The following is a 17,449-nucleotide window of genomic DNA, read 5'->3' as shown; positions in this document are numbered from 1 at the left end:
ACAATGATTTTAGTCCCAAAAATTATTATGGTCTTTAAGTTATAGTAAGGAAATCTTGCTAATATGCACATAAAAATGCTGTGTGAAAAAAACTTTACATAAATATGCATGTATTAATTGATTACATCTAATAATATATATCAGCATTTATAAATTAAGTATATCAAAATCCACTTCAAAACAAAATAAATCATAACAATAAAACAAAAAAACTACAGCATTTTCACAACAAAAACAAATTACGTACTTCTTTATTAATAACACAAAACCATTTAACTACAATCAGAGAAACACATATTGTTCAATAATAAGAAGATATCATCAAAATGCAGATAGGAGAATATACTTTGCATAAATAGCTTGCGTTACAATCTGTAACATATGATAAATCATCCCCAACCACTGAGAACCATATTGTATTTCTGATAAACCACATATCAAACACACTTAGAATATTTTTATACATAATAACACTTAAAACAAATACACAAAAACTCATAAATATATATGATAAAATAATTAATTTCTATAGTTGTATGAATTATCTTGGTCAATACCCCTATAAATTTTATTTGGGGCAGAGTCAACATAATCATTGGAATGATATTTCAGCCTATTTATTACCATATTTACCTCTTTTGATTAAATTAGGCATTTTTATGCATCACTCTGAGACAATTTTCCAAAAGGCATAACAGTAGTATCTCGAAAGACTCGGGGTTCATTGAGATCTCAAAAGCTACAATTGTTAAAATTACCAAAAAACCTTGCTGATTTTCTATTAGACACTACAATTTTTGCAAGAAGTCTCACATCCAACTACAGAGGTACATCACTCAGTCATTGGACGCATGAATGCCTACATGCGAGACCTTCAGACTTACAACCATGAAGTGAACTTTTCATATTGCAATCCATGCTTATTCCAAGGGTTACTACGAGACTGCATATGTTAGTATGCTGTGCCCAACACAGGCCGTTAGTTCAAGTACTCAGCTATAATCTTGTGACCCCACATACTTGTTGTGTACGTCAGCAGTTCGGACAGATAACATTTTCTGACTCGATACGTGGCATTAGCCAGCTAAACAGGTTGTTAACTTAATTTTTACCATAAATAAATTTAACCCCAGTAAACAATTTAGGCCTAAAGTTACAATTTTACAGTGAATTTATGGCAGTCTACTTACGTTTTGACATTTGTTTCGTAAGGTACGATTGGTAAATGTGCACGTACTTGTTGAAACTTTGTTATAAACATGTTAAAATTAATTTTTTCGTTAAATATGTAAATCCTGGTAACATGTAAAGTGAAAATTATTTGATGTTAAAAAGGTGATATTTCTTTACGTGGAAGCACAGTTTCATTTACTTGCATACCTGCATATTTATTATACTTTCAGTTTGGACATCTCTGGGGACAAGTACTTGCAAGTATATACTTCAGGTGAATTTGAACAGCTGTAAACTTAAATGCACGTATTCCTTTATTTTAGTAACACTGTGAAAACTCAATTTGTAAATACAAAATGCTTGTTCATATGATGTATGCTGTTACAACTTGGTCCTGTCATGTGTTTGGTTTGTTCTTTCTGGATCCACGCCTTGTTTCGAAAGCTGTTTGTAACCCGTTACCAACTTTTTGTGATCCCTGGTGGCCTCACGTCTATCGCAGATATCATGATATCATGGAGTACCTACACAGTCTCTGCTACTCCCCCCCACCAAGACAGATGCTACCACATATGGTGCTTGTCCTCATGCCAAGGATCCAAGAATGCAGGGTTGAACTCGGTGAGAAGAAAATGACAAAGAAATTACTAACGAGCAAACAAAAACACAAAGGACTCAAAATCAAAAGAAAGACTGTGGATAGCTGCAGTTCAATATAGATGCTATTACAGAATATAGGAAATTGATTATGGAGGACAAACTGTGATGAGATCTATAAGATTGTAACATAAAGGACTTGAGACAAACAAGTTTATTGATGATGACGATGTTACTTCAGAAAGAGTGAAATACATGAGTGCAATAAGCTGAGATGCTACGCAACATGTTTGGGGAGAATAGTAATGGTTAAGATTTTTCAAAATTGAGATTTTACTGTACGTAATTGTTAGTGATGAGAAAATAAATACACTTTATGCTGAAATCCAAAATCCCATTCACTCAATGCAGCTCTATTGAACTCATTAGAAATTCATTTTTTGCAGACTTGTGTAAAAATGATGTAATTGCTGGCCATAACAAATAAATAAAAAAGAAAATAAGCACGAGACTCCCATGTGCTTCACAAATGGAACTTCCCAGATGGGAAATTTGTATAGGATACACAAATATTTGAAAACACATGAACAAGTGTGCAAGTATACAAGTAAACATGAGAGTATACAAGTATGCGAGTGCATAAGAATTTGTACAAATATACGAATGCAGAAGCATGCTAACGCTCAAATATGACATAGAACGCTGCTGATGCCATTTGTATTTTCAGCAAGAAATTTGATAGCTAATTCTTTTTGCACTTGTCATTATCTTCTTATCTCTACACTTACAGTTAAACTCTAATGACGTCATGGCATAGACTAACACTTAACGATTTTAAAGACTTTTACAGTTTGCTTGTTAAGTTCAGTTGCAGCTGACGCACACACCCTGATAGTGCATATTAATCCCTGAAAAATATAGTATTCGCCTTCACAGTGTTCACTGAAGTGAAATATTTAATAGTAAGTGACTAAATGAATTGGATGTGGTTACTCAGAGGCTCACATCAATGAGGGGGCAAAATTATTTTTTACACCCAGTGACAAACTTATAAAATGAGCCATGCTTATTTTAATGCCTCCAGAAACTATGAAAAAAGAAGAATTTAGTGTTGCCAATAACAGATAACTCTTCGCTACTCACAGCAATACACTTCAGAGAAGGAAACAAAATGTGAGTAGACAAATGAAAAATCCATTAGGAAGCATGCATAATGCTATTTACTGCACAAGGGACCAAAACACATGTAAAAATCTCACCTTCCATTTAATCTTATCAAATAATTTGCCCCTTCAGCCTTTAACTGCCCACCCCTGTGATCATGACCATGCTTATAAAAAGCCAACAACACATCAAGACCAGTCATAAATAAATCCAATACTGAAGAAAGAATGTTTTTAAGTGTCCTTAACAATATGCTAATTTCATAACCCTCTACAACACCGGTTTTGGTTTATTAACTTAAAACTAATATTTTAACTAAACAGTTATAAATTTTTAATATCAATAAGCAAGCAAGGGCAAATAAAAAAAAGTCTTCTATAGAAGTGAGAAACTACAGCATGCAATGAAAACTTCAGTTAGGCTTATGGAAATAATACTCTGGTATGACCAACATTATGTTGTTTACAGAAAAAAAAAAGAAAGTATATTGCAAGTCAAACATCTTGCGAGCTGGGCTCAATAGTTTGATAGAAACGCGTTTCTTGGAACGGACCAACAGAGCCAAGTAGTAGGAGCTCTACGGAAGCAAATAGTGCAGATTCGGCACGACCCGGTTAAATATCAACTGTTCTCGGAAAATCAATAATCGAAATGACCCTGGTGCATGTAGCTACGTATTGCTCACTAAGCTCTACATGGTCAAAATATTTTGAATGGGTACGAAACGGGCATAAATCCACTGGGACAGAGAGGTCAGGGGCCCCCCAGGGTGCTTGCACTTGCACAATCGTAACTGTAACACGAGAATGACAAACGTAATTCCATGGGGCCTCCCTGGAAATTGTACAGATTTTCCCCTGGGGTAGAACACATATTGTTGAACCCAGCTGCATCCCACTTGCCCTTCTGTCCCGCTTACCTCCCACCTTCCTCACCTCCTCGCTGACAGCTTACAAGACGTCTGGCCTGCCCTTGCTAGGAGGATTTAAATAAAATCAACACAATACACCACACAAATATTACAACAAAGTCTAAATATTTTATCAGAACTATCTTTCCAAGACTAGGCACACAGCTTGCATAATACATACAAACATACAAATAAAATGATTCCATTTTTTTTTTAAGTGAACAAAGAAGTATGATTGAGCATTAAAAAAAATATATGTGCGAGAATTCACAAATACATTGGTTAAATTTGCTTTACGGGGAAAAAGTGTTTGTCATTAACATAATATGAACAATGCTAACATTTTTTATATGTATGTACCTGTGTTAAGCCACATACATAATCTTTAAAATAATAAAATTGTACATGTAATAAGCAACATTAAAATCTTATTTTAAGATATATTTATCGAGCTTAAAAGTACATTAAAGTTTGCTGGTTACGTGACAAAGTCATAAAATTACATTCAGTTAAAAATATTAACACTTTACCAATACATACCAAATTATTTGAAGACAAGTAGTTTCATAGTCCGTGTTATTTTTAAAAAAGAATCTGTGGAAAATTTTTAGCATGTACATCATTACACCCAGCATTATTACCAGTAACTCAATTTTTAAAATGTTTGCAATCCCAAAATACTTTTAGCTTATAATTTTTCTGTAATACATTGCATTTCTTTACAATGTCACTCAAATATTTAAATACTGATGGTGATAAAAATAACTGGAGAAATGCAACATGTTTGTACAATATTTCCTAAAAACAGATTCTAAAAAAAATTGTCTTTACGCTCGATAACAACTCTGGAACAAAATTTGCCATTTGAAATGCCATCTCAATTTATAAAACATTAAAAAAAAATTAAAAACACAACTAACAGAGTTGGAAAATATTGTTGCCGGCATACACAAGGCGGGACCGTGAGGTATGCCAGTGAGCCTGCTGGCAATCAACTGACCTGTGGGGCCCCAGGTGGGGCGTAGTGACACGCGGAACATTCTTCAGGGGATTAGCGACCCGGCCTCGCTACCCTCCTTCCTGAGCCGTCCATCTGCAGGGTTCTGCGGGCTTCCGCGGGACGCCACTGTTCTGGAAGCTTCGAGCGTCGGGCGGACCCTCATGACGCGACACGTCAAAAGGGGCGCAACACCATTCCCGACGGGGATCCGAGGGGTAAAAAAGCGACGGCACCAGCCTCCGAGCCAGTGGAGTGGAGAGTGAAGTGTGTAGAGGCCGGTGACCCCTTAGCGAGCGATAACCGGACTACAAGCGACACGCTTCGTGAGCGGAGACTGGTGTATCGAACACTGTGTCGCGGCGCGGACGAATGAGAGTAGTGGAAGACAAGTGTGCCGGGACAGGTGTGCGAGGTAAGAGACGAGCGGTAGAGAGAACCACTGTTCAGCCAAGCTCCAGTGGGGAGAGTAAAAATGAAGACTAAAAAATAGAGTAATTAATTTGTGGACCGGTATTTTAAGTGTTGTAATTATTAATAACAAATAAAACTGCATTTAATTAATTTTGCAATCCTTTCCGAACCTATTTTCCAACTCGTAATAATATAAATGAAAAAAAATAAATAATTTTGAATCCAAAACATTTCTAATTACTTTTTATATATTATTATTATCATAAATTTTTATAGACCTAATTAAAAGTTAAGCAATTACTTTGATCAAAATTTAAGTTTAGGATGTAATAAGTATTTATAATGGTGATGATTGAATGTAACTTCTTTGGGAGGAATGCAGAACAACTTCTCTCAATGTGCCTGCTGAAACAACCAGACTGACTTCATTCTGTACGAGCGCTTTAAAATACTTTTCTTGGTGTAAAATAACTTTGTTTCTGACTTAACTAACATAAAATCACAAAATAATTTTTTAATATAAAATGCATGTTGCCTATTATAATCTATATTGGTTTAGCAAAGAAAATGGCAATATTTGCTTTAATACACCTAGAAAATAAAAAATAAACATTAAAATATACATATATATTTTTTAACTACAAAAAAAATTCAATGCAACCCACAGTCTACATTACTAGGTATATGGTTACAAAAATAAACATACATATTGTCAAGGTAACAATAACAAAATTCAATAAAAATCTGGATTATGACACTGCATAAAAATTTGAAATATGCAACACATAATGCAACATATGTACTAAAATGTTTTTTATCATCAACTTCTTTAAAAAATCTTCACAATGTAAAATACATAGAAATGAATTATTATGAGTGATTTTTGACAAATGGCATGTTTCATCCATATTTGAATATATATAAACTTTGGGTAGTTGTTCCATGTCCCGTATCCAAAGTTTATCCCTAGATTCTGATGGCATGATCATGTATATATCACTACTTTAATTTAGTATACCAAGAGATCCTGGCCAACCAAAAGATTGAATATTTCATACAATACAAACACATTATGGTAAGGCCTTGTGGAAATTATTTATTATCGTATTCAAGTTACGATCATAATTCATTGCCATTTCCCAAGTTCTTAATATCGTACACCGAGAATAATAGAGCCACATCTCAAAAAAAAAAAATGTTTTTTTACATTTTTGTATATTTGTAATGTCTATGGCCATATCTATTCGGTATAACAAGGCCATATATGTAGTACAATAAATATTCACCTGAGATGAGATATGTCCTTATTACATTTTAAATTTGTAAAACAGAAATCAGAATAATACAGCCACATGTTGACATGCGGCCTTTATTATTCGTACAGCTGAGGGTGGGTTTGGAATACACCATGGCCATATTTTGACTTGTGCCATAGAAACAGTGCGGACATTATGCACTTCCCGATTGCTGAGGCTAAGAATAAACTTTCATTTATTCACTCTCCTGTAAAATTTAGTTTTTGTTTTTAGATGTGGCCCTATTATTGTCGGTGTGCGATATGTCCAGGATCTTCGGATGTACTAAATTTAAATGGCGAAAATCACGTATCGCAGGATCATGCCATCAGGATGAAGAGATACACTTGGACACGTGGGAACTACAGGTATGTATCAGCGGGGCTACATGATGATCCTGGGCTCGGGCACGGAGCTGGCGATGGACTTGTGCGGCAGCACCTGGCCCCCGTTGATGTACAGCTCGTCCTGCACGATGACGTCCTCGCCCAGCACCGTGGTGTTCTCCATGCGCACCCAGCGCCCCACCACGCTGCGCCAGCCCACGATGCAGCCGTCCAGCCACGAGTGGGAGCGCACCGTGGCGCCCGCCAGCAGGGTGGTGCGTTTCACGCAGGCCCCGTCCTCCAGCGTGACGCCGGGCCCCACCGTCACGTTGGGGCCCACGCGGCAGCCCCGGCCGATGCGCGCCGTGGGGTCCACCAGCACGTTGCCCACCACGCCGGCGCCCGCGTGCAGCGCCGAGGGGTCCCTCTGGCGCAGCGACGCCAGGTACAGCGACATGCCTGCGCGAGGTCTCCTTCCCTTACTGTCATATGTATCATCACATCTAATAAATATTTGGAAGAGTTGTAACATGGTTTACCTTTTTTTTTTGTCTTGGGCCAAAGATACCCTCAAAGGGTACAATGTTACCCCAACTGACGGTACCGCAGTGAAAGGTAACCTTTCTTCCGGCATGTTCAGGAAAACTGCCATACCAGACTTTCAAGCATCATTACAGTTTCACTGGGAACACCAGAGAAAAGATAAACATAAACTAAGTTGTAATATGATGCACTACCTGGCCTTACCGTCATTGGCCCTTTGTTACATATGTATCATCACATCTAATAAATATTTGGAAGAGTTGTAACATGGTTTAACAATTTTTTTTTGTCTTGGGCCAAAGTTACCCTCAAAGGGTACAATGTTACCCCCAACTGACGGTACCGCAGTGAAAGGTAACCTTTCTTCCGGCATGTTCAGGAAAACTGCCATACCAGACTTTCAAGCATCATTACAGTTTCACTGGGAACACCAGAGAAAAGATAAACATATAAACTAAGCTGTAATGTGAAGCGCCACGAAAACCTGACAGTTACGACACACGGCGAGCGAACCGAAAATGTGGGCTGCAGCAGTGCGGCAACCTTGGAAACCAAGGTCGACAGATGCCTGAATCCACGCAAAGAAATCTGGCCGCAAGTGGTTCCACCAGCGCTGAATTACGGAATGTGCGGGACCAACGAAAGGTTGGATCAAAGAGCTCATTGGCTTCGCTGTCTAACTCGCATCGTAAACAGATGTTATAAAAAAAAACTTTTTTCCTGATATATTGCTCGTTCATGTTTCACCGGGATCTAATGTTACTTGTCTTGTTGTGAGGAAGCATCCTTTAAGGCCATTTTTAGAAGAGTTGGTGACCCTAAACCCCGTTGACATCTGGGTCATTATAGATAATGAGGAATGATGTGATGAGCCTGGATAAATAATGAAATGAATGGGTGTGGGAATTGCCCCACAAAATCCCACTGGCTATCTGTCTGCTACAATTCCCACTTGAGAAAAATCAGTGTTTGATCCCGAACACTCCCTAAGAATAGTTGATGATCATTACACTCAAATTCGTGTCTTCTGCACACGGGGCCACCATTGGCAAATTACTTGCCAACAGAACCGTCCAAATCAGGTGATGTAAACAGTGGCATGTGCATTTATTCACGAACACGGTTCCCATACTTTTATTTTAGGCAATTTATCCAAGTTTTTCCTGCCCAACCCAACATTTTTTCCCTCTATCTCATAACGAATTTTATATTTTTTTCATTATTGAATTAATGAATTTTAAAATGAACATATTAGCTACACTAAATATATATATTGAAACACATTCTGACCACACTGAACATATAAAATTGACCATAAAAAATCTTTTCCCCACACACAGCTTGCCCTGTTATCATTTACATCAATGCTATGCAACCAATGCTGCCAGTGTTTAATATAAAACCATTATATTTAATCAAACTTTGAATCAATAGATCATTTATTGTTTCTAGGTGAATGACTATAAACATTTGATTGTTTTTCAAAGAATTAAATCAATACACATGCATTTGTAACTTAAGTAGCCTACAGACTGGTTTAAAGATATTAAAGAAACACATTAGTATTTAAAAAAATTACTAATCCAGTTGGGTAACTAAATTTTTTTTTTTTAAATTTCTCAGTGTTTTCAAGTATTGAAGTCACCTTTTCAGTTCCCTATGTTCACCCTGTTTTGATGGATTTTCCCCGTCTGCTGGAATCATGCCAACACAGACAAAACCTATGATTTTGTTCAAATTAGTCTAGTGATGAAACATACTTCAATGAAATTCGGTCATGCAAAGTGCTGACATTTTATAACCTCAACAATGTGTAAGTTGCGTCCGAAATGACACGTTTTTGACAATGCCCATAGGTAAGGTATTTGACTGTTTTTTACAACAGACAACTGAGCAATTATATCATAAAAAAACAAGAGAAAACAGAGACAGTATTTGGAAGTGCACATCAAGTTTGCTCCACTAAAGGTCCCAGAAAGCACTGTTGCAGCAACAGCTAAAATATTAATTTTAAAAAGAAGAAACTAACACACATTCCAAATTATTTTCAACCAAAGATTAAACCTTTTTAAAGTGCTATATAATTTTTTTAAAGGTACTTTTTTTGTATGGTTGGGTTGCAAAATTTAACTGTACAATTAACTATGAAAACAGTATTTTTCAACATTTAAAAATACTTTTTACCCCACAACTGTTTTAATCTTCCTTATTAGTAGGCTTGCCATAACTTCTCCGAGACAAACCGGGACAGCGGATTGACCCTGGGGGGGGGGGGGGGGGGGGGACCCTGGTAAGAATTATGTTAAAAATTAAACCTTGAAATTCCCATAAAAATAAACACATTTTTCGGACAACTTTTTTGTATTATGTTTTACATTAAAATTATTTACATTAAATTAGTATTCATATGTTAATAAAACAAAAAAATAAGTTATATCCCCATTCCAAACAGCTCAGACAGACTTGAAAGTAATTCTTTTAACATGTACTTTTTACTTCTAAATAGTTCATAAAAGTCTGAGCAATAGGGACGCAAATTTACTTTGCGTGTCAAAAAAAAAAATCCCTGTCGTCTCCCCAAAGCGTTGTTCACTAATGAAAATTTTTCTTTCTACAATAATTGCTGATGTACCTGGCAAACAAAACATATATTCTAAAACCCTGCCAAGATTTGGAAAGTTGACCCCTTGAACAGAGAAGTGATTAAAGAGCTGCGTATATTGGCTGGTAGTTCTGTTCAACCTGTTTCCATTTTTTTAATACAATTTTTTCGTTGTTACTTACCGCTGACCGGGACACGTACAAAACCGGCCTGGAGACCGGGACAACAGCTTCAAACCGGGACTGTCCCGGTCAAACCGGGACGTATGGCAAGCCTACTTATTAGTAACATCCAAAATTTAATACATTAGTAAATCAAGTCTTAGTAGGAGGAACCCAAGACATTCTTCTAAGTGGTAGCTGAAAATGAGTGTTAAAAAATAAAATACAGATGTCTTCTGATTTTTAAAAACTTTTTATAGCTGATAACATTTACATTTTGTGACATTAAATCATCCATTTTTTATTGTTTTAGATTTATATTTATTTGTAATAAAAATTCCTGAAAATTTTTAAGAATCTGTATGTAATTTGTTGATTTACCTTACTCAGATCAATCAATCAGTCCTGGGTTTAAAAACAGAATTAGCCAATATATTTTGGTTTCAAATGGTTTCTCAAAGTTATAGAAAAGTACAGTAAAAAATGAGTTGAGTTTTTCTTTGGTTCATTAATTTTTGTAGACATGTTTGTCTTATTTTTAAAAATTCACAGAAATTACAAAGGTTTGAATTTAAAATTTCAGGAAAATTCATTTTGGGACTAATAAAAGAGTTAATAAAAAGTTTTTCTCTGACTTTTTTCGGGTCAATTTTTGAGTAAATTTTACTCACATTTACTTACAAAAAACAGTATGGAAAGTAGCCCTGACGGCAGGTGGGTTTACTGTTTTTTTTTTTTTTTTTTACTTCTCCTCATAAGCACTTTAAGTATGCCATTGATCCATTACTTATGCCTTAACAGGAAACCTTCAGGAAATGACAGATGCCAATGGGTTTCCAGTTCAAAAGTATGCCCCTCGCTGGGAAATTTTCTACCCTCAAGGGCTTCCTCCCAAGCTTCTCCCACATGTCACTACTAAGGACTAGCTACTTGGTAGTTTTTAGTCTGCTTTTATGGTTCATACCTTCTGGTGCAATCAAAATTAAGGCATTTTTAAGTATCCCTTAACTTCATAACCTTCACCACTACCAAGAGGTATAAAACCATTTGTAATATCACAAAAAAAAATAGTAAATGCACAAAAAATAATTTTGTTGGTTTGTTTAATTCTTACAGATAAGATCCAATTGTCCAGAATTACCTCTGGGACACAATCTATCCCCCAGGCATAGGGTCCATCTGAAATTTATAACCTAACCATTAATTTGAGCACTAATTAGATTTACTTTATAATAAATGCCTTTTTTTTTTGTTATAAATGGTCAGATACAAAATATGAAAAACATTTTTTATGCATGAAATCTAAACATGTGGCCCAAAATTTGTCAATTGTACTGCGCATGCACGAAGCATTGTTTGCTGCCATGTCCGAAAAAAAGAACATTGAAATACTCACATTTATCCATTACGTGCACGCTATAATCTTTATTAAGGGGTTTTGAATGATTGTTAGAGAAAATAAGAAAGCACATGAACCCTGGCTTTGTAAAGAGCTTACCTGTCAGGAAGTCTTTAGGCTGGCCAACATCCATCCAGAATCCCTTCAGCTCCATGGCATAGAGGTCCCCGTCACGAGCCATGTCAGGGAAGACTTCTTTCTCTATGCTCATCGGTCTCAGCTGGATGCGACGGAGAATGGTGGGATTGAAAATGTACATACCAGCGTTTATTTTGTTGGACACATATTCCTGAGGCTTCTCTATGAAACTGTTTATGCAGCCATTCTCGCCGTACACGACCACACCATACTTGGAAGGTTCTTCAACTTTAGCAACCACTATTGTTCCTTCTCTGCCATGGTTTTGGTGGAACTCCATAAGCTCTTTGAAAGGAAAATCACAAATTACGTCCGAATTCAGCACGAAAAACGGCTCCTCGCTGGCAGAGAGGATATCTTTGGCCAGAGCGAGAGGTCCTGCTGTCCCTAACGGTTCTGTCTCGTGAGAAAATATCAACTTAACGCCTAATCTCTGTGCTTGTTCACTTAACTCTTTCTCCATTTCTTCTGCGCGGTAAGAGACTGCTAAGACAATCTGCGACACCCCTGCCGCCACCAGAGCCTCCATCTGATGCATCAGTATTGGTTTGTTTGCGAATTCGACGAGCGGTTTAGGTCTGCTAAGGGTGAGAGGGCGCAGACGGGTGCCATAACCTCCAACTAGAATAAGTGCCCGCATTGTTTTCTTATTCTCACCACACATTTTCTTCTCGTTTCACCTACAACAAACACACAGTTCAAAAAAAAAAATTTGTTACAACTGCACTTACTACATATATTTACCATTTATATATTTTTTTAATTCATAAATCAACCTCAACTACTTACACTATATCAAATTCAACACCCACAAAATAAAGTAGGCCTATTTCACGCTTTTGATTCTTATGACTTTACAGAAAACGCCACGTAGAGTATCTAACTGACGTGTAAAACAACTCATGTTTGTTGACGTTGTCGAGCTTGTTTTGTTCTTCCAGATAAAAACACATCCGTGGAATGAGGCGTTCAGGCATAAAGCAGTACATACGGTAGAGTGTACACACATGCTGCAAAATACAAAATTCATGGTCCCAGCGTTGAGTGGTTTTAGCTAGACTAGCAAATTTATAAAATATGTATCATTGTGTAGCCAGGCCATATATATATTTTTTTTTCTGTGGCTCATGCACTGTTTCTGGTATATACAAAAAAAAAGTCTCTTCTTGCACTGAATCGGTAAAATAAAAGTTTTGAATGATTCTGTAATGTTGGTTTATACTGTACTAGCCAGTAACCTGCTGCTTTGCTCGCACAATTCCAGTGTATTGCTGATATGTTACCATTGAAAGGAAAGTATGTGATTATTTCCAAACTTTTTACTATTTTGACACAATAAATCTTCAGGTGCATAATTTAATTCATAACAAAATTGTTTAAGAATGATAATTTACAAGTGGTTATTTGTGTGTGTGTGTGTGTGTGTGTGTGTGTGCGCGTATATATATATATATATATATATATCAGAGTTTATAACAGGGTTTTTTTTTTTCCCCGCGACTTCAGCTGGACTCCCAATGATCCGTTTCATCCGTCCGTCACCCGTCCGTCCGTCAATCACGTGACCTGCAGCCAATCAGATGGCCCGAAAAATTCCATCCGTCTGTCCGTCAAAACCTTGCCAAGCTTTAGCTTTTGACGGACCAACGGATGGTCCACCGCCTTGTTAAGTCGATCGTCTTCAATACGACTTTCCGAAAACAGTGTTCGATTTTTTTAATTTGCAATATATAGAAGGCTGTGTCGTATTGACCTATTATTATTGTCATAATAACGGTAAAGATTGCTTATGAGAATAAGCTTTTCGGAAGAAATGCTGATAAATTACGTCCGGGAAAGGGAGCATTTGTATAATATATATAGCAAAGACTATCGGGATAAGCAACTGAGGGAAAAATCCTGGATAGAAATAGCTTATTTTTGTTTCCTTTGACGCAGTAATAAAATAAGCATAATCTTATTTATTGCTGGCATGACTAATGTTATTTTTAAGACGGCACCCGTTTAATCCACTTGTCAAAGCCTGTCAACTTATTATCACATTCATAAAAACAAAAGTTAATTATCCCAAGTAAATTATTTTCACCAAAAGTTAACCTACAATTGAGAAAGTATGTGGCGGAAAGTTGTAGCACTGATATTTTAGAATAGTGACGGACGGACGGATGGCGGATGGTTGAGAGTCGGTAATAATTTCCGAGAGAAATAACGGACCGAAATTGACGGACGGACGGGTGACCGACGGATGAAACGGATGATTGGGAGTCCAGCTTTATTAGTCTGCGAGGACTTCTGGATTGAACTCAGAGGGGAATGAATAAAGAGGGAAATGAACTCTATTAAAAAGAATAGATGAGAGTGATTTGTACTGCATTTTTCTGCTTCATTGATATGGCAGAGTCGTAAAATTTATGTTATTTCTCACTCTTAATTTAATTAAATATATTTCTGTAGACACCATTATATGATTTATTATTTTCCGCCAGTAGAAATAAGTTTTGAGCATTCGATACTCTTGAATAACCAACATAACAACCATGCGAGAAGAATGGAGTGGGTGCCCAAATGGATTCTGGCCACTTTCAATACTTGGCAGGAGACTTGCTGTTTTGTAAATGCTAACTTTATTAGGGATTTCAGCCTCTTAAATTATGGTGGCAAATTATTGGCATATGGGTAATCAACATGTGTTCTCCTTTAGCTACTCTGGAAAGAATATGTTTCTCCCAAGCTCTGTGATGCACAGCCTAGTACCATTGAACAATCTCGGTGCATCAAGTTTATGCATCAGTAAAACTGGGATGCCAACCTTCAGCTCCAGTTTGTGGGAAGGCAGGTAACTCCTAGGCAAGACGTGACAGATGCACCAAGTGATAGTGCATTGCAAAATTTAAAGCATTGGCATCTAGAGAGGGAATTCAAAACTAAACTGTTATTAGCTCCATTAGTTCGCTATAGCCACCGCATGCTCCACTAAGTGGACGTGTCTCACCAAGGAGAAGGAGAGAAGTGGCCAGATCTTACTTTATGACTGTGTGGTGGACATAGAGAACCACTTACTGTTTGTATTGCACTTGGTTCAGCCATTTTGGCATGATGAGGTAATTACATTATTAGGTTTTGATATATCCCACAGGAACTGTGAATTTTTTCGAGAGAAAAAATTAGCCTATGTAACTCTCTGGCCCATAAACTATGTCTATGCAAAATATCATGTCAATCCATTGCTATGTTGCTGCATGAAAGAAGTATAAACCAACAAGCATACTTTCGCATCTATAATATTAGTAGGGATAAGAGAAACCTCAAACATGGTCACAAACATATTAATACACACACATAGAAGACCAAAAACAAATAATCTCAAATGTAAAATGCATAGACAGTAGCCTACAGATAATCCCATGGAAGAAATTAGTCAGAAAAAAAAAATCACGTACAGACGAGCAAACTGGACTGAACAATGATGAGACAGTTGCAACAAAAACATGAAATACAGACAACCTTGGACAACAAGTAACAAATATATGAACCAAACTAAACATGTTATCTGGATAGCACAATGATGACAGCACAGACGAGCACAGTAGGCTTCTTAAGACAAAACAGCTGCGATGTTTCTGGAACAAAAATATTGTTATATCCACCATTTTGGCCTCAGCCAGTGCTTCAACACATTAAGGAAAGATTTAACATCGAAGTGTGCCCAACTATTTCTACATCTATGAAAAAGTGTAGTATCTGCAGTTGCATATCGATGGCAGTTACTAACATTCCGAAAAAACACAGTAAAATGGTCTGTAATATCATTGGTTGTTATTTAGGATAAGAACTGTAATGATAAATATTACTGGGGATTTATTACTGAATTTGTTCCTTTCTCTCCCTTCCCTCTCTTCCCTAATGCTAACCTCTCTTCGAAGACCGCGGGCATTCTCCCCTCCTCCACCAGCCAGTTTGCTTACTCCTAGCATTTTCATCAAAGATACCAGCCTATCGTCCCTGGCTGACACCTGAAATAATTCAGTCTTTTGCATCATGAGGTGCATAAATATTTCCTTTCATGTATATCGCTTTACTGTCTATGCATTTAACAATTGACATCTGCTGATTTTTTGGCTTTTATTCGGTTTAATTGTGTATTTACCTCTTTTGGTCAAATATTGAGGTTTATCAATGAAATTCATTATAAACTGACATGGGTGGGTCTCCCGTAGAGTGCAGAGATGTGGTGGACATATCTCGAGTGTCGTGGTTAGATGTTGTTACCCAGTGCCTGCTCTCTCAGTAAGAGCACCCTTCCACAGGGAGATCAGTCGTGGACCATTCGGCCCATGTGCTTACCGAGGTACATTACCCTCGCTGGGAAACGATGCTATGCAGCCTAGCCTGTAATCTCACTTACCCACACAGGGCCGCAACTAGAGTCTCTGGCACCCGGGGCATGAATGATTCATGCGCCCCCCCCCCCCTCTTTTTTGCACATACCACACCAATAAAGCGGGGGCCCTCCCATGGAAAAATGGTGCTATTTAAGCATTTTCCATACCTACATGTAACAGTTTATGTGCTACCGTAACTTCCATGCATGAACACACTACGTCCATAAAGTAGTCCGTATAATCACTAGACTTGTTCATTAAATATTTTGAGATGCTATATTGTAAATCAGATTAGACATTCCTGGCATGCAAGTTAAAAAAACCTTTTTACCAGTTACCAGTTGTAGTAGGAATTAGAATGCAAGCGATTTAGGCGCCCCCCCAGCTTTACGCCCGGGGCGTATGCCCCGCTTGCCCCCCCCTCCCCCCCCTAGTTGCGGCCCTGTACCCACATGAGGAAAGGCCCATAGGTATGCCCTTAGCTAGACTAGACACTCTGTGGACACTCTCTGGGACAGGATAACGATCGGGGTTATTTAGTACTCACATTTTAGGTAGTAGTCACGTCCAAATTTACTGTATCGCCTACATTTTCTTACAAGTAAAACAGCACAAACCTCCTCACTCTTAGATAAAACAGCAATTTGGATGGTTACGATGGTACTTGCTTCTAGTCCGAAACTTTGTGGCCGGTTCATGTCCATGTCGGTGAATTACTTGGAAAACACATACCAGAGTCGGCCGGTCCCATAAGCATACTCAACAAGGCATACAGTAAGATGCATGCGGAGTTATAGGAATAAGAAAAATATTTAGAAAATAATACTTAAGAACTATGTCATAAACTAATCAGTTATGGCAAGGCATTGATGGGAGCTGTGTGAGATTAGGTCTGATCCCACTGTAGGGTCGCACAGGACTGGAGAAAGGTTTACAAGGATGCGGCTTCCTCTCCACGGAAGTGGAAGTCTTATCAACAATATCACTAATTTAATTATCAGATGCTGCCAGTCTGTATATGAGTGTCTCTAAAAGAAAATACAAATTACACTGAAATATAGAACACAATCAAATTTACTAGTTAAAGTTTTAAGGCAACATCTTTTAAAACCCAACAATGGTGGCAGCTGGATGTGACAAAACAGGGTGAACTCCAACAGCAGCAGATCATTCTGGGACTCGGACTTTCTTTGTCCTGGGCAGTACCATGTCAGAACCATAAATTGCATATTTCATAAAATTAAATTAAAATAAAATTTTAATTAATTTAAATTAAATTAAAATAAAATATAAAATAAATTATACAAAATTAATTTGAAAATAAATAAACCAAATTTAAATTTTATTT

General features: G+C 37.2%; 1 protein-coding gene across 1 annotated transcript; it reads right to left on the bottom strand.

Moving 5' to 3' along the window:
* Positions 1-220: 220 nt before the first annotated feature.
* Positions 221-12,797, bottom strand: LOC134535916 (mannose-1-phosphate guanyltransferase beta). The gene is made up of 3 exons (XM_063375293.1): positions 12,509-12,797; positions 11,681-12,399; positions 221-7,335 (listed from the first exon to the last, which is right to left on the bottom strand). Exons 2-3 carry the CDS (start codon positions 12,381-12,383, stop codon positions 6,935-6,937), a joined length of 1,104 nt encoding a protein of 367 aa, XP_063231363.1. The 5' UTR covers positions 12,384-12,399; positions 12,509-12,797; the 3' UTR covers positions 221-6,934.
* Between the last annotated feature and the right edge of the window lie 4,652 nt (positions 12,798-17,449).

Source organism: Bacillus rossius, chromosome 10, assembly GCF_032445375.1.
Source record: "Bacillus rossius redtenbacheri isolate Brsri chromosome 10, Brsri_v3, whole genome shotgun sequence".
NCBI lineage: Eukaryota > Metazoa > Arthropoda > Insecta > Phasmatodea > Bacillidae > Bacillus > Bacillus rossius.
The sequence above is the reverse complement of the archived record's forward strand: the minus strand, read 5'-3'. Positions and strand labels throughout refer to the sequence as shown.

Bases quoted from the DNA above. Each gene is read 5' to 3' on its own strand.
- LOC134535916 (XM_063375293.1), bottom strand. From the start codon at position 12,383: ATGTGTGGTGAGAATAAGAAAACAATGCGGGCACTTATTCTAGTTGGA. The intron at 7,336-11,680 runs GTAAGCTCTTTA...GACCTCGCGCAG, and splicing joins GCCTAAAGACTTCCTGACAG to GCATGTCGCTGTACCTGGCG.